The following is a 24916-nucleotide window of genomic DNA, read 5'->3' on the forward strand; positions in this document are numbered from 1 at the left end:
TAAGCAATACACATACATATATACATATGCATATGTGTGTGTATATATATATATAACACACATTTTTAAAATACATTTTGCTTTTTCTGTGTGAACCACACCTTTTCACTTTGTGTATTTCACTAAGAAAATTTTTCTTTTTTTTTTACATCCTGGGTTCCTATTGGACACAGTACTTTGTGGAAGTAAATTGAATTTAGAGTGTTTTGAATTGAGTACTATTAGGACAATATTATCTACTGTAAATATCCAACTCTAATGTCAGGGCAGCAAGGTGATCCTGGGTTCTCAAAAGCTAAGCCAGTGTACAAGCTCTAGCAGCTTTACCAAGCTGGAAGGTTGGGTTTTTTGGGTTGTTTTGTTTTTGTTTTCTGTGGTGCTGTATTTTGTGTGTGTGTGTATGTGTGTGTGTGTGTGTCTGTCAATAAGCATTTATTAAACACCTACAGCATGGCAGGTATTGTGCTTGGCTGTGAGTGTAGAATCTAAAATCAAAACAGCCCGTGCCCTTAGGGAACTTACATTCTACTGAGTCATCTCCAGCTTGATCATGAGATGGGGAATTTCCCAGACTCAGCAGTTCTTTTTTTCTTCCTTAAGAATATTTCATCCCCCCAATTACATGTAAAAACAATTTTTAACATTCGTTTTTTAAAAATCTTGAGTTCCAAATTCTTACCCTTCCTCCTACCCTTCCCTTCTCTCTGAGATGGTAAGCAATCTGATATAGGTTATGTATGTGCAATCATATAAAACATTTCCATTTTAGTCAGAAGGAAGTAGTACTTCAGTCTGCATTCAGACTATCAGTTCTTTCTCTAGAGGCAGATAGCATTTTTCAGCATGGATCCTTTGGTATTGTTTTGGATTATTGTGTTGCTGAGAATAGCTAAGTCATTCACAGTTGTTCATTGTACAATATTGATGTTCTCTTGGTTCCGCTCACCTCACTTTGCATCAGTTTATGTCTTTCCAGGTTTTTCTGAAATCATCTTGCTCGTACTTTCTTATAGTACAGTAGTATTCTATTATAATCATATATTACCACTTGCTCAGCCAATCCCCAGTTGAGGGTCATCCCTTCAACTTCCAATTCTTTGTACAAATAGGTCCTTTATCTTTTTTTTTTTAATTTAAAATTCCTTCAAGCATAGTTCCAAATTGCTCTCTGCAGTGGTTGGATCAGTTCAAAACACCACCAGCAGTGCATCCTTTCCAACATTTATCATTTTCCTTTTCTGTCATATTAGCCAATCTGGTAGGTGTGAGATGGTACCTCAGAGTTGTACTCATTTGTGTTTCTCTAATCAGTTGTGATTTAGAGTATTTTTTCATATATAGCTTTGATTTTTTCATCAGAAAAGTGCCTGTTTATATATCCTTTAACTGCTGTTCAGTTGGATAATGACTTGTATTCTTATAAATTTGACTCAGTTCTCTATTTGAGAAATGAGGCCTTTATCAGAGATACTTGCTATAAAAGTTTTCCCTCCAGTTTTCTGCTCTCCTTCTAATTTTGGTTGCACTGGTTTTGTTTGTGCCAGACCTTTTTAATTTAATATAATGAAAATTATCCATTTTGCATTTTGTAAACAAGTTGGAGAGTTTTTGAGTCCATTCCTGGTATAGACTGTCTGTTGTCTGAGCACCAGTCTAGCTGAGTGAGGAGGGCCCCATCACCATTAAGTTAGCTGCCTGAGTGCTGAATGTTTTGACCACAGTATGCGTGGCCCTCAGTTTTGTCCATCCCCCTTTTACTTGTGCAGTGAGGGGAATGGAGTGTTAGCTGAAGGGGGCAGAGCATGCCAAGAGCCACAATTTGTAGACAGACGGCTATTCTTTGGGAATTTTGTCTAGTGAATGCAGTCCTCTCGGAGAAACTCAACCCCATGGATATTGACCTTCTCCTTATAAGAGAAGCCAGAAGACATAAATAAGGGTAGTTCAGTGTGTCTTCTTGAGAGGTAAATGAAGAAATATGTTTTGTCATTTTCCCAAAGTCAGTAAGAAACAAATTTTCAGTATTCTTGGTCGTTTCGTTTTGCCTGTTTCTTGACAACAAAAGCCAAATAGATCAAAAAGAAGATTATTGGAGGAATACTTGTACGAAGACCTGCAGCAGGACACATATCAGTAGAGAAAGAGCCCTCAAACCAAGTCAGCATGTGCCTTTCTGTGCTTGGTGACTTTGATGCAAAGGTGGGCATAGGGGAAGGTGGCCCCCAAAAGAAATGAGAGGCTACTCAGAAGCCTAGAGCCTGAGTACTGTGAATGCATCCTTGACAGTTGGAAGGCTTTATCATGGTAAGCACAAATATCACCAAAAATGACATTGATTGTAACTGCCTTAGAGATAAGATGTTGATATTGTGGAGAGTCTTCTCAGATCATTAATTGGTAGAGCACATAGCACAACCAATAACAGATGAGAAGAAAGAGTACTAGTGAGAAGAGACTACAACTATGGCACCTCCACCTCAACCTGTCTAATGAACTGATGACTCAAAAAAAAAAGTGCTGCCTAAGGGAGTTTAACAGAAAAGAAGTCACCATGGTCAGGAGGTAAGAAGCTACCTCTTCAAGCACACAATCTCTTTGCCCAGTGGAACAACATAACGTCCAAGGACAACGCAGATTTAGAGTGCAGGGTCATTTGTAAAACTTTATGGAGCAGCAAGAAGACAAAAAATTAGAATGGTATCATCACTCAGAACACTGAAAAGCCGTTAAAGGGCAAATAACCCGGTAGAAAGTTTGGTGTGAGATATTAGCCAAACTAGGGCAACCCCAAAGCATTTGTAAGTGTGCATAGATGGAGGACAACATATTGGAAAGAGTAGGGATCTTTTGGTATTTTTATGGTTATCTATATTCTTTTTATTGACAATAGTGGAATCATTACAACTCTTATCTCAGTGCCCAGTATTCTATGTAAAGAGACAAGGCCACTGTCCTCTATTTGGTCTTCCTATCTCTACCCTCTCCCTCCATCTATCCACCCCTCTTGCTGCTGCTGTGCTAGTCTTCTTGAGTAGTGGTGTTCCTCCTCTAATTAAAAATCTTCCCTGTTAGTGACAGAGTAACATTAAAATTCCATGTCTAATATTCAAAGCCTTTTGCGGTTTGTTGCCGCCAAAAGGCCTTCTAGCCTTTTCTCCTGCTTCTTCTCAGGGTACTCTACGCTCTAACCACACTGACTACATACTGTCTTCTGTACAGTAGGTACACTTCTTGTCCATTGCCATGGTGTTCCTCTCCCTGTTTATTGAGTTACCGCCCATCCTTGATCTTTTATTTTTATAATTGCCTACAGTTTTCTTTTCAGTCTTATTTTCATTGATATCTTTTGTCATGATATCACCTTCATGCTTCAGGTTTGGGCTGAACTGGTTAACCTCTCGGATGTGCTTTAACTCTTATGATCTGACCATTCTTTAACCTGAATTTGCCTGTTGGGGCTGGATCCAGAAGTGGGAGAAGAGGGTGTGAAATATCTGTTAATTCTTGCTCTTCTCTGAGACCTCGAGTGCTAATCCCATGGAAAGGCTTAGGAGGAGAAAGCAATCTGTAACAAACTTTTGTTTCTTGTTTCTCTTTGTCTAAAAGAAACAGAACCTGCCGATAACTTTGATCAGTCCAAGCCTCTCAGAATGTTGAGTCACATCGTTAGCAGCTCCGGCTTTCGGCCCTTTGGCCATTGTCTCCTCTCCAGGATCCGGTCCACAGCTGGCTCCAGACTGAGTATGTATCTTAAGCTCAGCATCAGGTGAGGGTTTCAGGGAAGGAGGGACTGAAGAAGTGGGATTGGAGGGGGAATGAAGAGGAAAGGAGAATGTCCATCACCCTTGAATGTTGTTTCTGAAGACCTCCTGCTCTACTTCTGTTCCTTTTCTTCATTTCCAGTGCACTCCCTGTCAGATTTCCCACAACAGCTGCTTCAGACTCCTTTCTCTAACACCTCTCCCATCTCCAAGGCTCTGTTTTGGGCCCTCTCGATGAGTGGATGACCTTGCCTTCTACTTCACTGAAAACACTGAAGTTATCCACAGGGCCACAGAATTTTATTAGAATTGGAAGGGAATCCACAACCATTTAGTCCAAACCATACCCCAAAAAGAATTCCTAGTATACCATATTTGATAAAGAGTCATTTGGCCTCTACTTGGATCCCTGCACTGAAGGGAATACACTATCTCCTGAGTCAGCCTAGTTTAACTTTTGACAGTGGTAATAGGAAGTTTTCCTTTATGTCAGCCATAAATTTGCCTTTTTCTGACTGTAAACAATTGGTCTTGGTTCTTTTTTCTGTGACCAAATGGAACAAGATTAATCCCTATTCCATTGGACAACCTTCAAATGCTTGATTACAGGTATGGTGGCTCCCCTAAACATCTGTAGTTTCTTCATTCTTAATCCTGATATGGTGTAGACTTAAAGCCCTTCACTGTTCTCATTGCCTTTCTTCTGATGCTGGCTTGTTAGTGGCCTTCCTAAACTCTAATGTTCAGAACAGAATACAGTGTTCCAGTTATTCTCAAAAACTCTCATGGCAAGTTCAGTGGGACTAAAAGCTCCTGTGAAGCTCAGGATTTCATTAATTTTTTTTTTAGCTATCTTATCTCACTTTTTATTCATTGAATCCTAGAATTTAAGAGTTGGAAGGCATCTCATTGGCCATCTAGGCCAACTCATACACTAAAGGATTCTCACTATAACATACCCAATAATGGTCATCCATCCTGTACTTACACACTTCAGAGAAGGGAACTTCTGACTTTTTCAGTGGTTCTAATTGTTAAGAAGTTTCCCTAATGTCTAACCTGAATTTGCTCTGCAGTTCTTATCCGTCGCTCTGGCTTCTGCTCTCTGGGGTGAAACTGAACAAGGCTAATCTTTCATCACAGGACAGTCTTTCAGATTCTTAGCTATCATGTCCTTAGTGTTTAATACTAAGCTATCATGTCCCCTCGAATCTTCTCTTCCATGCAAAGATGACTTGTCCCTTCAACCAGTCTTCTGCGATACACACTTATGCCTTGGGGGGAGGAACCGGGAGCAGTAGGTGATGAGAGGTGATAATGGGATCAGGTCGAAGGAATTGGGCATGTTTAACTTGAACTTGGGAGTTCACTGAAACCTTTTTTTCCCCCAAGTACAAAGTGTCTTTCCCATCTGTCGTGAACTCATTCATTTCCCATACTCCATGTGTAAAACCTCCCTGCATTTTTTTTCCACCCTTTCTTGTTTGCTGTACTCTCAGAGGACAAGATTGTCCTTGAAAAGGCTCACCTCTCCATTGGAATCTTTTATTTTATCCCCTCCTGTTTTCTTCGGGAGTTTATTCGATGGATTGCTTTCTTTTCCACTGTCATCTTCAGTCTCTACCTTTTGGCTCCCCCTGTATGGGTGAACAGGCCAATCATCCATACTTCCTTCATGCGTCTTAAAGAATGCCTTCCCTTGCCCCTGCCATCTCCTCAAATGATCATATCTCTTCTCCCTTTCATTGCTAAATTCCTAAAAGAGTAGTTTATACTCCTGAGCTTTGTAATTTGGCATCCTACCACTTCAGTGAAATAAGCAACTCTCACCAACGACCTCTTAGTTGCTAAATCTAGTGGCCTTTACTTAGTCTTTATTCCTCTTGACCTTTTATCAGTATCAACACTGTTGACCACCCTTTTCTCTTAGATGCTTTCTCCTGGTTTGGCTTCTGTGATACTGCTTTCTTCTTATTTTCCTACTTTCCTTACTTCTCCTTCAGCCTACTTTATTGCTCCATTATCTTCCTTCTGCCCCCCTATGTGTGTATTACCAGAGGTTCTTTATATTCTAGGTCCTTTTCTTTCTCTACAATCTCTCTTTTAATGATCTCATCCTCTCCCAGTAAGTTTAATTATTACCTCATGCAGAGGATTCCCCTAAACTATATTTCTTTTTTGTGTCTTTTATTTTGCTTTTTTCTCAATACATGTAAAAAAAATTTTAATGAGTATTTTTAAAAATTTCTCCCTCCCTTCTTCCCCTCCCCCTTCCTTGGAAAGGCAAGTGATTTGATATAGATTATGCATGTGAAGTCATGCAAAACATATTTCCATATTGGCCATGTTGCAAAAGAAAATACAGAACAGAAAAAAAAACCTAAGCGAAACAAAGAAAGTAAAAAAAAAAACCTATTCTTTGATCCGCCTTCAGACTCCTTCAGTTCTTTTCTCTGGAGGTGGATAGCATTTTTCATTATAAAGTCTTTGGAATTGTCTATTACTCAGAATAGCTAAGTCATTCTTAGTTGATCTTCATACAATATTACTGTTACTGTGTACAATGTTCTTTTGGTTCTGCTCACTTTACTGTGCATAAGTCTTCTTGGGTTTTTCTGAAATCATCCTGCTTGTCATTTCTTGTAGCATAATAGTATTCTATCACAGTTATATACCATAACTTGTTCAGCCATTCACCCCAAAGCCATATTTCTAACCCTAATTTTTGCCCTAAATTCCAGTTGTACATCTCCCAACCAAAGACACATCCGACCTTGATGTCCTACCGGCACCTCAAACTCAAAATATCCATAACTGGACTTCCAACTTCCCTATTTCTTTTGATCACCCATTCTTTCAGTCATATAAGCTTGAAAACTGTTGTCTTTGATATTCCATTACTGCTACTATCTAACTGTTAAGTCTTGGAAATTCTCTCCATAGAATGTCTCTTAAACCTGTCCCCTTGTTTTGATTCAAGCTACCATCACTCTGGTTCAAGGCCTTCATTACCTCTTGCCTTAAGAATCTTCTAATTGGCCTGCTTTCCTCCATTCTCAGCCCTTTCCAGTCTGTCATTTTCACAGCTGCTAAAATACTCTTTCAAAGTCACTCATCACTCATTCCCTGTTATCTTTAGGATAAAATTCAAATGCTTTAGCCTATCCGCTATAGCTTTATTTCACATTACTCTTCTTCATGCACTCTACATTTCAGTGAAACTAACTACTGGCATTTTCTTGAACTCAACATGATATTTCCTCCCTCTGTGTATTATGTCAGCTGTCACCTCCACTACCTCCTCATAATCTGTGAAAATTCCCTCCTTCAAAGGCTCAGCTCAGGTATCATTTCTTCTGTGAAGCAAGCCTTCTCTGATGGTCCCTCCCTTCTACCCCAGTTGAATGTATTCTTTTTCTCCTCACCATTTCTGGAATCATTGTGTCTGGAACTCTTCTTGACCCCATTATATCTGTCTTAGATTATACTTTCCTACCTGTATGTCATTTCTTCCCTAGTAGAATGTATGCTTTTTAACCATGTAATTTTTCAACTTTATACATGTACCTTGCACCTAACAGCGTTTTGTACATGGGGTCTCAATAAATATTTGTTGAGTCCATTTTTTTTGGTCTGGGAAACAATCTAGATAGTAGATTTAATTATAATCTATAGAGTTTGTAAAAAAAAGTGTTTTTAAAAAGATTGGACTTTTGGCTAATTTTTGCTTTCTGTTTTCCATTACTTTTTTGTTTAATAAATTATAAATGATTATTAATTCTCTAAGCATCAGTCTGGGCTTCAAAGAATGCTCCTCTAAGGTTTTATAAGCTTACTCGTTGACTTGCTAGTCAGGAGTCAAGAAAGACTATTAAAAAAAAAAACAACAGAGGCAGGTAGAAGAGATGGTGATTTCTCTAGCATTCCTTACACAAAACAAAACTTCTCGATGTTATTAACAAATTGACACCATCTCATCCACATTTCTTAATGTTAATAAGAATGTAGATAATATTAATAGAATTATGAATTTTCAGATAATGTCTAACTTTTAGTCTTTGTTTTCTCTGTAGCATTCAACATACAAATGAAGACTTTGCTGTCAGGAAACACATGACCCTTTGTGAAAGCTGATTCTATTTCTGAGTGGTTCTCAGTGTTTAAGAACGTTAGCTGTCTAGTGACTTGTATTCAGATCATTGAAAGAAAATGTTTTCTGAGTGTTAAGAATGCTTCACCTTAGCAATTTGGTTGCATGGCAGTAAATGATAATCCATTGAAAAGTGAAGGAAAGGATCAGAGTCCAATAGAGCCACTTTTCCTTTCAGAACCCCTCACTCTACCACCCCCTCCATGCTGTGCTTTTCATGGTTTAAGCTCTGAATTTAGGGTCCACGGGTTGTCACTGTGACAGGGAGCAAAGTTTCAAATAGACTGACCACAGTTTTCTTAGTTCAACAAATAATTACTTAATACCTGCCATAAAGATGTGGAAGATCCAAAGATGAATAAGACAAGGTCCCTGTTTTGAATTGTCTCTATGTAATTGTGCTAATCTTTTGTGTTCTATGTGCTGTATGTTTTTATTATAGTCTGGAATTTATGTTCCTACAAGCTTGAGCTCATACTTGTTAATAATGCTAAAAACATATTGTGGCAGCTCAGTAATGTCAGTCAGTCACAATAGCAAAATTGTTTGAATAGTGATAATGAATTGTAGGGTCTCGCCTTGTTGGGATTTTTTGTTTGTTAAGGATATTATTTTCCCATGATCTCCAGATTGTCTCATCCAACGATCGGCCTTCAGACTTAAATTTTCTCGTTCTTGGAGCAACATTCCCTTCATCACAGTGCCCCTCATTCGTACGCATGGCAAGCCCTTTGCCCATCGAAGTGAGCTAAAGCATGCCAAGAGGATTGTGGTGAAACTTGGAAGTGCTGTGGTGACCCGAGGGGATGAATGTGGCCTGGCACTGGGGCGGCTGGCATCTATTGTTGAGCAGGTAATTACACGCACGCTTAAATGCACGCGCGTGCACACACACACACACACGCACCACCTTGGAAATTTTGTGTCCTTGCCGACTTAAATAGCATGCTCCAGTTATCAGCGTTAAGATAAAAAAGACCAGCTCAAAAAAAACTTCCTAATTCACATTTGAGTGAGCAAATCTAGACAGTCCCTTCATCAGTGTAGACCACAGTGGTAAAATAAGAAAATGGAGGTTGATGTGAGCAACATCATAGGATACCAGCAGCCAAATGGGTGTCAGAGTGATGGCATTATACCCACTCAGCTCACTTCCTGTTTTGGTTCCTCAGAAAGAAGTGCTAAATATAAATAAAAGGTATGTTTATTTATGTGGTGGTGTTTTTTAATTGTGCGATGATAGGATACATATGGGCCTTCCTTAGTTTTATCTAAAAGTCTTCAAGAAGCTATTTTCACTAGGCTCTTATGTTGGGGGACAGTCTCTAAGGTGAAATTGGTACACAATATTGTTCTTTCCTTTTTCACAAAATAATTGCTAGTCTGTTGATAGTGTACTCTCAAGGTACTTGTTGACATAGTGCCTCCTTTCCACTTCACCTCCATCCTCACCATCTCATGAAACTGCCACCTTCAAGTTCCTAAATCTTAAAATTCTTCTCCCTGAGCCCAGTCTTATGTCCTTTCACATTTCCCAGCTTCCTTGCCTGCATTAAACGTGTTCTTTGTTGTCAGTATGACTTCTGGTCTCTTGATCTCCCTTTATCTCAGTCTGGACCTTCTGCTGTCCTGGGTCTTCTCATCTCCATTTCTGGAGAGCTTCCTACAATTCTCTTGTGGAGAGAGTCTCCAAGTGCAGCTGATTTCACCCAGGATACATATATGGTACATAACCTCACCTGAGCCTTCCAGGCGATTCTTTTCCCTTCTACTATATTTTTATTGACTCTGCACCAGCTATTCTCAAACATTTTTCTTGCAGCCTTACCTCCTTGTCGTCTTCTTGAACCCTTAAACTGGGCATTCCTCAGAGTTCTATTCTTAGCCCTCTTTTCTTCTCTGTCTTTGTCATTTTCACTCACTTCATTCATTTACTCACTTCAACTACCACCTCTATACTGGTGACGCCCAGGATCTCATCTCTAGACCAGAGCCATCTTCTGAGTCCAGGATACTTAGACATTTTACTGGTATCTCAAACACAACATGCCTTAAAACAAGCTGAGTATCTTTTCTTCAAGATCTTGTCCTTTTGACGTAACTCTTCCTGTCATTGGTAATACCATTTCTCCAGTCTCTTGTGTCCAAAACTTTGGTATCGTCTGTGACTCTTTTTTTGCTTTTGTGTTGTCTGTCCAATCGGTTATCAAGTCCTATTGATTTTACTGTGACTCTTTATCATATCAGTGCTGACCTCTTTATTCCTACTGCCACCCCCATAGCGTAGACCTTTGTTGTTGCCACGTTGTCTGCTGCACAAATACTACTCTTTCAGTAGCTTAAAAATGTTTTATTGAAACTTTCTAAACATTGATATTATTACCAGTGACACTCTTCCTACACCCTCTCCCTGCCTTGTGACAAACAAATGTAGTTAAGACAAACCAACACATTGGCCATGTCTGACCTTTGTGTAGAGAGAAAAGGGAAGGTGTATGTTGCCGTTAGTTCTCTTACATCAAGATTGATTGTTGTATTCATCAGACTTGTGATGTTCTTCAGTGTTTTATATTATCGCGGTTATTGTATAAATTGTCTTTTTGGTTCTGTTTACTTTTTTAAAATTTAATTTTTTCAGATAACAAAAGGTTTTGTTTGCTTTTGAATTGGGTCATGTAAGTTGTTTAAAGTTTCACAGAATTCTACATATTTGTTATTTCTTTGTGTGTAATATCACATTACATTTATTTGTCACATTGCTTCAGCCATTACCCAATTGATGTCTTGATGATTACCCACCTTTCTGTCTTCTTCCTGCCTTCTCTCTTTCCCTCCCGTCTTTCTTCCTTTTCTCCCTCCTTCCTTTCCTTCTCTCTTCCTTTCCACAAAAAGTGCTTCTATAGGTACTTTTATATATATGGGACTTGTCCCTACATCTTTGACTTTGAGTATATGCTCTTAGGGGTCTTACTGGGACAAAGAGTATGTGTAGTTGTGACTTTTAGTATAGTTCTAGTATCTTCCAGAATAGTAGGCCCAATGCATAGTTCTACCAACAGTGTAATAATGTGCCTGTACTCTCACAACCCCCCCAATAGTTATCATTGTCTTCTTTTGTCATATTTACCAGTTTTATGATGTGAGGTGTAAGTTTTGAGTTCTTAAATTTGCATTTTTAAAAAATTAATCATTTGGAACATTCTTTCGTATGGTTTCTGGTAGCTTCTATTTCTTCCTTTGAAAAGTACCTGTTATATATTTTGGCTATGTACCAAATTGAAGAATGCTCTTTGTTTTATATATTTATATCAGTCTTCTATATTTCTTGGATATTAGATATCAGAACTATTTGATGTTCTTTCCCATCCATTAATAGCCTCTCCTTATTCTAGCTGCATTGATTTTGTTGTTACAGATACTGTTAAATATTATGTAAGAGTTTCCTCTTTCTAGTAGCTGCTCACAATTTGTCATCTTTGGTTTGTATTCAGTACCAATTAGGTATGCTCACAATTATCAAGGGTGTACTATGTCCCTGTACACATGGTTCAGCTTCATATTCTCTCTCTCTCCCTTCCTCTCCCTCTCTCTCTCTCTCCCCCTCCGCCCCTCCCTCTCTCTCCCTCTTTCCTCATTTTATTGCTCCTCTCCTGTCAGTCTGGTTTACTGATTGCTCAGCTTACAAACTCCAGAGACCTTTCTACTTTTCTCTGAGTAGTAAGTAGACTGAATGAACTTGACATAAATCATCTTTCTCATCTCTGCAGGTGTCCTTGTCATGTGACTTCAGGTTTTTCAGTTTTCAGACTGTTACTATTCCTAAAATGTTCCCTCTGAAACTTTATAGCTGTCTAGTTCTTTTTTCTTCCTACTTCAAGTAGTGCCATCAGGTATGGGGTGTCCATCATGTTTTGGATCCAGATATGCCATGTTTCTCTCCTAAGAGGACATATATCCTTTCTTTAGAAAAGTCCTTATCTAGGCCTTTGGTTTCACTGAGGCAAAGGCCAGGGAAGGAATCTACATTTAAGTGTTAAAAATTGTCCATTTTGTTTTATGACAAACTCTGTTCCTTGTATAAAAATTGCAGTAGATTCTTAATATGTCTTTCTGCCTCCAAAGCATTTTTGTGCTACTAGATGTTGTCTTTATGCCTTGATCTGGGTCAAGTTAACCTCTCAAAGCTCTTCAGTACTTTCCAGTTCACGAACATTAAGATCTCCTCTGAGTGTGTTGCTGGGCTGAGTCTTAGGTGCTGACAACACAGAGATTGGAAAGTGGCACATTCTCCCTCAAGGAGTTTTCATTACTACCAGGGGTTATAATGTACACAGGGTACAATTTGAACTGAGGAACCTTCAGGCTCCTCTTTTTAATATTTAGTGTCCTCCACAATCATGTATCATCTTATGCTACTTCCCTTAAGGGATTCTGTGTCCTTATACGACTGGACTGCTCCTTGCCCTGCATTTTATGTTCTCATCACCATGTTTTTTGGCACATGCTATTCTCTCTAGCTAGATGCCTTTGGCAGTCTGTTGGAATCTGTAGATGCTGTCTCAGGGTAACCAGTTAAGTTGAAATATAGTTGTCAGAGTATTAAAAAACTAGTTCACACACCCATTTGTAGAGGGTCTTGGAGGTCAGTTAAAGGAGGTGGGACAGAGGTAGTGAAAGTTTTCTGAGCAAGGAAGTAACCTAATGATGACAGTTTTAGATAAGGAATCTGGCAATCTAATTATATAGAATTAATTGGAAGAAGAGTCTGGAAATCCTTTTGACAGACTACGAGGTTCTCTTATGGGAAATCCAGTAGGAATGTCAGGAACCAATCACTAGATCAGGACTGGTATAATACTTAAGAATCACAGGGTTTTTCTCAGTAAAATAATGATAGAGGCACTGGTCAGGCATTAGATACTAACATGCACTAGTCTCATGGTGGTGACTTACCTGGCTTTTCTCAAGGAGACTGGGCGCAGGTATAGGCTGACCAATGACTTCCCTCCTGAAATCAAGATTAAAACATGAAAGGAGGAGTGGGACCAACTTTTGCTCCGTGTCTTTGGCTCCCTGTTTTAGAGCTAATGACTGAGTACTTGAATCACAGAGCTGAAAGGAAGCCTTGGAGACTGTCTAATCCAACCCCTTTGTGACAGTGGAGAGCATTCCTGCACTTATATTTTCTCTTCCTGGCAGGTGTCAGTGCTACAGAATCAAGGCCGAGAGATGATCCTGGTCACCAGTGGGGCTGTAGCCTTTGGGAAGCAGCGACTGCGACACGAAATCCTCTTGTCTCAGAGTGTGCGGCAAGCCCTGCATTCAGGACAGAATCAGCTAAACGAGATGGTGGGTCCATGAGTGCTCAGGATGCTTAAAGACATCCCGCTGTCCTTCCTAATGACACATTGTCTTGTGGATCTGTTGCAGGCGATTCCGGTCTTAGAGGCACGGGCCTGTGCGGCTGCTGGGCAGAGTGGATTGATGGCCCTGTACGAGGCGATGTTCACACAGTATAGCATCTGCGCTGCTCAGGTCTGTCACACTGATTGAACAAGCCTAGAAGTTCATCTTTAGCTTTTCTCTGAATTCAGTAGGTTAAGGTAGAAGAGAGAGGGAGGGCGAGGACACCTACTCTGTATCAGGCACCCTGCTATGCACTTTTCAAACAGTATCTCATCTGACCCTCACAACAATCCTGGGAGGTAGATGCTGTTATCATCCCCATTTTACAGTTGAGGCAGGCAGAGGTTAGGTGACTTGGCTAGGGTCACAGAGCTAGGAAGTATCTGAAGTCAGATTTGAACCTCAGTCTCCCTGATGTCAGGCCCTGCGCTCCATGCCCTGTGACATCCCTTGCGTGCTGCCTCAGAACAAGGGTGGTTTGCTTTCCTTTTGTGCTTCTGCCTCTCTTGATAATAGGATCCCTCGTGTAGACTCTAGTTTTGATTTGGTAAGTGCATGCCAGAATAGAGAGTGTTTGTATGTTGTAATTATTACCCTAAGTGTGCTGGTGCTCTTGCTGTGATTTCTTGATATTTTTCCAGAGCCCCTCTCCATAGACCTGGCCCTTCTAATTCAGGCCCCTCTTTAGCCATGGTTCTTATACTCACATCCAGCTGTCCAGAATTACAGATGATGGAACAGGCCCAGACTGACATGTCCAGGGTCACCAGCATGTGCAGGAGCCAGGACTGAAACCAGGTGGTCTCACATTTTTCCCGTTCACCACTGGACCTTTAAGATTCTACTTTTACTTTTTAAGTAGAGTGGCCTGGAGGACCTCTGAGGTCTCTTTCAGCTCAAACATTCTTTCATAATAAAAATAGACAAGTTGATTTTTATTGCGGAACTCAAAAATCCACTTAAGTATGGAAGGTGATGAGGCTATAAAAATTTTAAAAGGCTACACACCCTACCCTTGGAGAGTTTAGCAAGGTCATGACACAAGAGCACAAATGGAGATGTCCCACTGAAGTGCCTCAGAGAAGTCGAAACAGAAAGGCAGAGATGAAAGCCGGACAGGAGGATTGTGAAAGCCCTCTGGGTGAGGCGATACCGCCACTAGTCCTCGAGGGAAGGGAAAGATTTCAGCTAAAGATGCCGACTGAGGTGGTTTCTGAGGTGTCACATGGTATATACAAACACGTGCCTACGAGAGGGCCGGAAGAGGTGAGGGACAGGACTGGGAGTCCTGTTGGAGTGGTATTTAGGACGGTGTGCATGAACTAAGACTACGAAGACGGACTGGGTCCACATGCTGTAGCTTCTCATATGGCAGTTTGAGGAGTCAATCTTTTAGGCAGTGGGGAGCCACTGAAGGTATTTTAAGTTGCTGGGAAGCCATTAGTATTTCAGAGGGCAATGGCTCTCTCTTCTGATGCCCATAGCGTCAGTGCACAACATGGAGTATATTTGCCACAAAATCTGCCTGTCTTCCTTTCCATGGCCTTTTTGTATCTGTATCTTATCTCTCTCTCGTTTTCCTTTGGTCACGTTCCCCTTCTGTCTTTGTATTTCTGATTTTTCTGTGTTTCTGTCATTTTTTGCCTCTGCCTCTTTCTTGGTTTCTCTTTCTCTCTGTCCCTCCGTTTCTCATTTAAGACTGTCAAAACATTAAATAATCTTGGCTCTTGGACTGTTGTTTCTGTTGTATAGTTATCCTAGTGTTTCACCCTATTTGCTAATCTCTTTGTAGATAGCAATTCAGGGGCCTCTTGCTGCTGCTGCTTGCAGGAGTTTTTATCTCCAAATGGACTTTAACTTTTGTCCTGTGGCCTCTTATCTTCTCTTATAATCCTTTACAAAAGGCCTTTGTCCTTACCTTTCTGAGAATCTTAAGTAAATTGGGTGACCATGTCAAAGATTTAAACAGGTTTGCTAAGTTTCATTTTTTCCTTTGTGGAATCTAGGCTGTCCCTGGTCTCTGATTTACTTCTCCAAACTTGCCTGCTTTCCTCATGGGGGTCAGTTTCCTATCTCCATGGTCAGGGTCATGGCTCTGTGACTTGTAGAACTTTTTTTTCAGAGAACTTTTTTGGGTTTTTTTAAAACTCGTCTTCCTTCGTCCTCTAAAAAGCTTTTTTTAAAAATTGCCAATTTGATTCTTTTCTATACTCTCCATTACCACCGACATTTCTATCCTTTCAGTTCTAGAGCCTTTGCTCCCCTGGACGAGTCAAACCTCAAGGACAGCTTTGTTTTTATGGGGGAAAAAATCCATGGCTTGGACCCTGGTAGATTTTGCATTTGCCACAACCCCTCTACCATACCTGGACATTTTCCCATTCTTAATATATACAATGGCGAGAAACATTTTTCTTGTATATCAGGAGAAAAATAATGGCTGATATTAATATGTCTTTTGATCTTCCTTAAAAACCCTGAGATACATAGCACAGTCAGCATCACCATTTTGGGGGACTAGACTTCTGATTTCATTGGTATAGAGAATGTCTGTGGCAGAGGTTTCCTCTGTAAATACAGATGGGCATTTACTGGAATCTTAAGCTTTAGGAGCTCCCTGGGACCTTGCTCAGGATCTCTCAACCAGTATGTGTAAGAGCAGGTTTTGCAGCCAGGTCCTCTAGGACTCCAGGGTTCTCCTAGCTCCCTGATTGTTGCACTACAAATTATATTAAGGGTGGCTGTTGTGGTGACACTGATGGCCAGGATAGATTTCAGCAGAATGGGACACATCATAAGTAAGAGTGGTAAAGGATGTGCTTAACAAATGTTGACTTGGCTCACATACTGGTATTTCCTTATTCTACTTTGTACTTAGTTTACAAACGTGAAGGTTGTATTCAGTTGCTGCTTTAGGGAGTTTAGATCTGTTTCTGAGTGGTCATAGGTACTTAAATCTCCAAGGTGGCCTTAGGGTTGACCAGACTTCTGAAAGTATGGGGTGGCATCCTAAGCTGTAGCATGTACTGGAGCAGAGATTCTTAACTGGGGTCCATGAAATTTTTTTTAAAGATATTTTGATAACTATATTTCAGTATAAATGGTTTCTTTGGAATCCTGTGGTTTTTATTTTATGCATTTAATAATGTTCTGAGACAGAGCCCACAGGCTTCACCAGACTGTCACAGGGATCCAGGATGCAAGAAAGGTTAAGAACCCTCACTAAATTGGTAACTGCTTCATCCTGTGTGGTGTACTAGAAGCCCCCATATAACTATTGTAACTATCATTTTGACATGGCCATCTAGCCAGGTAGTTGATATAGCATCTTCATGATGTGTATTTGGACTGAGAGTCCTCTGATTCTTTCTCTCTGACATTTTTTATTTATTTCTTCTTAGATTTTAGTGACCAACCTGGATTTTCATGATGAGCAGAAACGCCGAAACCTCAATGGGACACTTCATGAGCTGCTACGCATGAATATTGTCCCAATTGTCAACACAAATGATGCTGTTGTCCCCCCAGCTGAGCCCAATAGTGACTTGCAGGGGGTAAATGTGGGTAAAGTATTCCTATGGGTGGAGCCTATTGGAGCTACTAATGCTTGCCGGTGCTGCATGTACTAACCATCCCAAGATCTGAAAGCACTGAGGAGAGTGAGGTGAAGAATTCATCAAGGAGGCGGAGATCATGAAGATGAAAGAGTTTTGGTCATGAACACTGAGTGAAATAGGAGGAATTTCAGTAAGATCAAATGGCCTGGGTTCCTAGGAATATAACTTAATGATATTGCACAGTAGATGGGAGGGTACACAATGCTTCAAAGAGGGGTCATAGAACCAGAGCCTGAGAGTTGGGAGAAGGAACCTTAGGAATCATGTAACTCAACCCTTCACTTTACAGATGAGGAAACTGAGGCCCAAAGAACAGAAGTACTTTGTCTAAAGACACCCAGGCAACAAGTGGTGGGGGTAGGATTGGAAGGCCAGGTCCTCCCACTCTAGGTCTGGTTCTCCACTACATTTTTCTCAGGAAGAATGATCAGAGAAGACTGTGTAGCTTAGACTGCAGGAACTTTGGCTTTATTTGTTTGCTATTTGAGCATAGCTTCATGCTTACCTAGGTCCCTTCTTAGGTAGTATGGTTCATTTATGACATTTTACCTGAATTCTAGGTCATTAGTGTTAAAGATAATGACAGTTTGGCTGCTCGTCTGGCTGTGGAAATGAAAACTGACCTCTTGATTGTGCTTTCAGATGTAGAAGGTATGTGGTGATATTTTTTTCTTTTCATCTGTGATCACATCTAAATTCACTGAGTATTGTCTAAGATCCCTTCATGGTTTTGGAACCTGGCACATACTGCACTGCCTTTCTCCATTTTCTTTTTCTTCCTAGGGTTTGGCACACCTTCTTCCTGGCTGATTTCTAGCACTCTCCTCATTTTTTAAAAAAAATTCAGTTTCATTTTATTTTCAGTTCTGAATTGGCCCCTTCCCCCAACCATTGAGAAGGCAAGAAGAACAAAATCCATTACAAATATATATAGTTAAGCAAAAGAAATCTGTGCGTGAACCACATCCAGAAAAAGAACAAAGGAAATCGATCTGTACTTTGAGTCCATCAGCTCTCTATCTGGAGGTAGATAGCTTGTTTCTTTTTGTGTCCTATGGAATTCGCCTAGTCGTTATGTTGATCAGAGTTACTGAGGCTTTGAAGGCTCATTATCTTTATAATAATTGTTGTTATTGTATAAATTATTCTGCTGGTTCTGCTCATTTCACTTTGCATCAGTTCATATAAGTCCTCTTAAGTTTTTTTCTGGAAATCATCATCTTTATCATTTCTTACAAGAAAATAGCATTCCATCACATTCATATATCATGACTTGTTTAGCCATTCCTCAGTGGATAAACACCCCTCACTTTCTAATTCTTTACCACTACCAAAGGAGCTGCTATAAATATTTTTGGGTATATGGGTTCTTGTCTTCTTTCTTTAATCTCTTTGGGGTAGACACCTAATAGTATCATTGGGTTACAGTTTAATAGTTCTTTGGGTGTATTTCCCAATTGCTTTCCAGAATGATTGGACCAATTCACAGCTTTACCAACAATTCTCTAGTGTATCTGTTTTCCTACTGCCCTTGCAGCATTTGTCATTTTCCTTTTCTGTCATGTTATCCAATCTGATGGATATGGGGTGGTACCTCAGAGTTGTTTTTATTTGCATTTCTCTAATTATTAGTGTTTTAGAGCATTTTTTTCATATGGCTATTGATAGCTTGGATTTCTTCCTTTGAAAACTGCCTATTCATATCCTTTGTCCATTTATTGCTTGGGGAATGGCTCTTTTTCTTGAATTAGAAAAATATGATTCAGTGCCCTGTATATCTTAGCAATGAGACCTTTATCAGAGAAACTTGCTGCAAAGATTCTTCCAAGTTTCCTGCTTTTCTTCTGCATTGGTTTTGTTGGTGCAAAAACTTTTTAACTTTTATGTAATTAAAATTGTCCATTTTGTTTCCTATGAACCTCTCTATCTCTTATTTGGTTATGAAACTCTTCCCTTAGCCATAGACCTAACAAATAATTTCTTCCATGTTCCACTAATTTGCTAATGTCATTTTTTTAATGTCTAAATCATGGATCCATTTTCAGGTTATCTTGGCTTACAGTGTGAGATGTTAGTCTATACCTAGTTTCTGCGTTTTTGCCCAGTAGCTGAGATCTTTGGGTTTATCAAACACTAGATTTGTGGTGCTCATTTGCTTTTGAATATTGTTTACCTTATCTGTGCCCCTAATTGATAGCTGTTTCTTACACAGTATCAAATTGTTGTGATGATTATGGCTTTGTAGAATAGTTTGATATCTGGTATTGATAGGCACCCTTCCTTCACATTTTTATTTTTATTGATTCCCATGATGTTCTTGACCTTTTTGTTCCTCCAGATGAATTTTATTATTTTTTCTAGCTCTGTGGAGTAGTTCTTTGAAAGTTTGATTGGTATGGCACTGAATAAATAAATGAATTTGAGATAGTATTGTCATTTTTATTATATTGGCTCAGCCTACCTATGAGTAATTAACATTTCTCCATTATTTAGATCTGTCTTTATATGAAGAGTATTTTGTAATTGTGTTAATAGTTTCTGTGTGTGTCTTGGCAGGTAGACTCCCAAGTATTTTATACTGTCTGTAGTTATTTTTAATGGAATTTCTCTTTCTTTCTCTTCCTGCTGGATTTTATATACAGAAATGTCGATGATTTGGGTGCATTTTTTAATATCCTGCAATGTTACTGAGTTGTTAATTGTTTCAGTTAGCTTTTTAGTTGACTCTAGGATTTTCTAAGTCAGTGGTTTCAAATGCAAATAGTAACATATCCCTGAGAGCCACATGTGGATTTAGAAAGCCATAAATTAACATTATCTATGTTGTATTTTTATTTATTTTTGTTGAATGCTTCCCAATTACATTTTAATCTTGTTGCAGTGCACTCTAGAGTAGGCCTGGGCAACATACTGCCCCTGGGTTGCATGTGGCCCACCAAAGGAGTTCAGCCGGCTGTCACATGACCCGTGGCAACCAACCATCATCAGTCTCTCTCTAGTCTAACCTGTCTGTGGCCCGAAGAAGTTTACGAGTTGTGCAGCTCTGCTCTGCAGGGTTGTGGGAAGGTGGTCCGCAAAAAGGATAGTTTTGTTTCCTCTTTCCCTATCTTTTTCCTTCAGTTCCTTATTTTTGTCTTGTTGCTCTAGCTAGCATTTCTAGTAAAATACTGAATAGTATTAGAATAGAATAATGAAGAATAGACTAGAATAGAATAATGGTGATAATGGACATTTTTGCTTCATCCTTGATCTTGTTGGAAAAGCTTCTATCTTAACCCCATTACGGATAATGTTTGGTCTTGGTTTTAGGTATACTACTTACTTTAAGGAAAGCTCCATTAGTGCTTTCTAGTGTTTTAAACATGAATAGGTGTTATGTTTTCTCTAAAGCATTTTCTGCAACTATCAAAATAACCACATGATTTTTGACAATTTTATTAACATGGTTAGTTATATTTGTAATTTTCCTGATATTGAACCAGCCTGGCATCCCTGGTATAGATTCAGCCTTATCGTAGTATATAATCTTTGTGATATTTGCTGTAGTTGCCTTGCTAGTATTTCATTTAAATATTTTGTGCCAATATTAAGTACAGAAATTGGCTTAGAGTTTTCTTTCTCTGTTTTTGTTCTCCCTGGTTTAGGTGTCAAGACCATACTTGTGTCATAGAAGGAATTTGGTAGGATCCCTTCTTTACATGTGTTAAATATTCTGTTTCTTGTTCAGTTATCCTAGACAAATTATGATTTTGTAAATATTCATTTATTTCATTTAAATTGTCAGTGTTATGGGCATGTAGTTAGATGAAATAAAATCCTAATAATTGCTTTTATTTTTTCTTCATTAGTTTTGAATTTACATTTTTCTTTTTATAATATTGTTCATTTTTTTAATCAGATTAGCTAATGGTATATCTATTTTGAATGTTATCCAAAAAAATCCCAGCTCCTAGTTTTTTTTATTTATTCAGTGTTATTTTTACATTCAGTTTTATTTACTCCTCTGATTTTTAGAATTTCTATTTTGGTGTTTAATTAGGAATTTTTAATTTAATGTTTTGCTAGTTTTTTTTAATTGCATGCCCAGTTCATTGTGCTGCTTTTCTCTTTTCATTGATGAAAATGCGTAGAAATCTGAATTTTCTGCGAAGTACTGCTTTGGTATCACAAATTTTGGTACGTTTTCTCTGTTGTCATTATCTTTTAAAGAAATTATTGATTGTGTGATTTATTTGATTCAGCCATTCTTTAGCATTAAGTTAGTTTCCAATTAATTTTTTATCTATGCTTCAAAGATCCTTTATGGAATATAATTTTCATTACATTATGACTAGGAAAATTTAATTTTTAATTTAAAATTTAACACTGCTTTTCTGCATTTATTTGTGAGGTTTTTATGTGCTATTACATTGTCAATTTTTGTGATAGTTGTGCACAGTTGAGAAAAAGGTGTGTTCTTTTCTATTCCCATCAGTAGTCTCCAGAAGTCTATCAAATCTAACTTTTCTAAAATTCCATTCCTGTCTAACTTCTTTCTTGGTTATTTTGTGGTTATATTTATCTAAGTCTGAGAGAGGTAAATTGAGATACTCACTATTATAGTTTTACTATCTGTTTCCTCTTGTAACTCATTTAACTTTAATTAAGTATTTAGATGCTATGCCATTTGGTGCATATGTAGTCAGTATTGATATTCATTAATTGTATTATTATTGTTATTTATATTATTATTTTTGTATATTTTAGTTAAAGGGTAGTTTCCCTGTTTATTTCTTTTAATTAAGTCTATTTTTGCTTTTACTTTGTTTGAGATATTTGCCACCCTTGTCTTCATTTCTACTAAACCATAATAGATTCTGCTTATTTTAAGTTGATGAGTTTTTTTCTGTTTCAAATGTGTTTCTTGTAAGCAACATATTGTTGGATTCTGGTTTCTAATTCATCCTACTGTCTGCTTCCATGTTATGAGTGAGTTCATCCTATGCATATTCATAGTTATTATTCCTAACTGTGTATTTCCCTCCATCCAATTTTCTTATATTTTTCCTTCTCTTTTTTTCCCCATCCCCTCTTTAAGAGGGTAAGGTTTGCTTCTGACTCCTGCCTCATTTAATCTACCCTCACTCTTATTCCCTCCTCTCTTTCCCCTTAGCCCTTTTTGCTGTTGGCTAAGATGAATTTCTGTATCGAACTGCGTTTGTGTGAATTTTTCCCTCCTTGAACCAGTTCACATGAGGGTGAGGTTCAAATGTTGCTGCTCCCCTCAATCACCCCTCTGTTGTATGAACTCTTTCTGGCATACTCCAGTTATTAATCTTCCCCATGTGTCTTCTTCCTTCTCCCTTCTTTTTCCAGTGCATTCCTTTTCCCTACCTTGTAGTCTTTTATGATTTCTCACTCATGTTTATTACTTTGTTATGCTTAAGCCCTGCGTTTGTATGTCAGATTTTCTACTCAGCTTTTCATTAAAGTCCATTTTTTTCACCTGTAAGATTATACTCAGTTTTGATGGGTAGGTTATTCTGCTTTCTGAATTTCCTATTTTGAACTCTCTGTTCCTTTACTTTATAGTGATGGCTGCTAAATCGTGTAGTATACTAACTGTAGCTCCTCAGTACCTGAATGCTATTTCTGGCTAGTTGAAATATTTTTTCATTTACTTGGAAGTTCTGGATTTTGGCTATAACATTCCTGGGAGTTTTCATTTTGGGTTTCTTTCAAGATGTGACTGATGGAATCTTTCAGTTTTCTTCTTTTTCTTCTGGTTCTAAGATAACTGGGAAGATTTCTTGAAATACTATGTTTAGGTTCCTTTTTTTTGGTTCATGGTTTTCAGGTATCAAGTAATTCTTAAGTTGTCTCTCCTTGATTTATTTCACAGTTGCTTTTCCTAGGAGACACTTCCCATTTTTATTTTTTCGCAGGCTTTTACTTTGATTGTTTTTTGATTTCTTATGCAGTCACTAGCTTCCATTTGGCCCATTCTAATTCTCAAGGACTTGTTTTCTTCAGTGAGATTTTTGTATTTCTTTTACCAAGTTGTTAATTCCCTTTTCATACCTTTCTTCTCTAGCTCTTACTTGGTTTTTAAAGTCTTTTTTTTTTTTACTTCAAGGAATTTGCATTTTTATTTAAGGCATACCAACACACATATGTACAAATTATAAATTTATAAAAGCATTTATAAATGTTTTCAAGTCCTTTTCATCTTCTGAGTTTGTCTTGAGCTTCCCTGTCACCATTGTAGCACTTTATGGTTAGGTTCTTTGTTATTTGCCCAATCTTCCAGCCTAACTTTTGACTTTGGACACTTTATGCTAGCACCAGGTTCTTTGTGCTTCTTTGGGGGGAGTATGGCTGATCTTTGGCCCAAGCTTCTGTCCTCATATATCCTTCTGCTTTCATAGCTCAGTCTGGAGAGCCTGCAGGTTTTAGTGTGATCCAGGGAGTCCACTCTCCTGGTCTGAGCTCTACAAATTCCTCACCCACGTTTAGGTCTGCTGGTTTTTGTATGATTGAGTATCAGTAGATTGCTCCTGGACTCAGTCAGTGTTAGCTTTCTGAGATGTTCTCTAGATTTAGAACCACTGAATTGCTGGCTCTCCTTCAATCTTGATCTCCTGACCTGGTTATCCCACTGCTAGACCAAAGGCCAGAAGTGAATCTCTGCTCTGCCCCTGGACTAAGCACATTCTGTGCTCAGTACTCAGCTAGACCCTGAGCTCATTCCTGACTATTCCTCTCTCCCTAGATCTATGACACAGAACTGGGGGAGAGGAGAAAGGGGAAGGTTGTCATTGGCATCTGCAGCACATTAGGGAGTTATGAGTCAGCTAATCAGAAGAGAGAGAAAGAGCAGAATTGATTACCACCTGTTCTCCTGGTGATGGTCAGCGATAATCCCTTTAGCTATAAGGAGTTTGGGGGCCATTTCCTCTCACTGTAGTTTGATAAATTGGAACATATGCAAAACATAAAGGTTTCTCAACTGATGAGTTTGAGCTAGCCCAGGGAAGAATGAATTTCAGTTATTCAATCAACAAATATTTATTGAACACCAAGTATGGAAGACACTGTGTTAGACATTGCATTTGATAAGGATTAAAGAATAAACTGAGATTATTACTAGATTATTAAGTTGATAAAATGTGTGAGGAAAAGGGAATGAATGGCAAGGGGACACATCTGATTTTAGGAAACAAATTTGTCTGACCATTAATAGTCTAAATTGGTCTCTAGATTTTCAAAACTTGTTAATGCCTTCTGTAAGCTATCAAGGTCAAATCCTGATCCATTAATATTATTCTCTCATTTGATCATGGAACAACCTTGAAAACTAGGCACTATAATTATTCTCACTTTTACAGATGAAGAAACTGAGGCAAACAGATTAAATGACTTGCCCAAGGTCTCACTGGAGGTATGGTAAGTATGGTAAGTATGGTAAGTGTCAGGGATCAGAGATTTGAATTCATGTCTTCCTGACTCCAGGCCTGGCCAGCCTCTACATCACCTACCTGCCTTGTGTAAAGTCTTGTTTCTGAGACATCCCAGAGTTTTAGCACATGCATTTCATGTAAGTGGATTGGAGTAATGGCTAAAGGAAAGGGAGCCAACAGAGAACATTTGAGTAATAATAGGTACTTAGAGGGCTGTGCCCTGGATTCAGGAAAACCTGAGTTGAAATCCAGCCTCGGACACTGTGGCCCTGGGCAAGTCACTAACCCTTTTTGCTGTAGTTTCCTCATGTATAAAATGATCTGGAGAAGGAAATGGCAAAACACTCCAGTATCTTTTCCAAGAAAACCATAAATGGGGTGGCAGAGAATCTGACGTGACTGAAACAACTCATGCCACCACAACAATGCTCGGAAAGTTTTTGCTTAGAATTATCCACAATGCAACTTTATAAAAAAAGGGTATAGATAGCCTCACTGGAGCATATAAGTATGAAATTGCACGTCATGAGACCTGAGTTCTGG

The 24916-nt window shown here is 38.8% G+C and overlaps 1 protein-coding gene across 2 annotated transcripts in view; it reads left to right on the forward strand.

Annotated features, from left to right (window-relative positions):
* The window catches only part of ALDH18A1 (aldehyde dehydrogenase 18 family member A1), a 67125-nt gene that overhangs the window by 10031 nt on the left and 32178 nt on the right, over window positions 1-24916 (forward strand). The window contains exons 2-7 of one of the 2 annotated variants that reach the window (XM_036769481.1): window positions 3607-3741; window positions 8541-8764; window positions 13111-13260; window positions 13342-13446; window positions 16719-16871; window positions 17495-17585. In XM_036769481.1, the coding sequence (XP_036625376.1) occupies window positions 3651-3741; window positions 8541-8764; window positions 13111-13260; window positions 13342-13446; window positions 16719-16871; window positions 17495-17585 (814 nt within the window). In that variant the 5' untranslated portion in view covers window positions 3607-3650. Of the gene's footprint in view, window positions 1-3606; window positions 3742-8540; window positions 8765-13110; window positions 13261-13341; window positions 13447-16718; window positions 16878-17494; window positions 17586-24916 lie in introns of both variants that reach the window. The other variant, XM_036769480.1, reaches the window with a different exon arrangement.

Source organism: Trichosurus vulpecula, chromosome 8 (genome assembly GCF_011100635.1).
Source record: "Trichosurus vulpecula isolate mTriVul1 chromosome 8, mTriVul1.pri, whole genome shotgun sequence".
Taxonomy (NCBI): Eukaryota; Metazoa; Chordata; class Mammalia; order Diprotodontia; family Phalangeridae; genus Trichosurus; species Trichosurus vulpecula.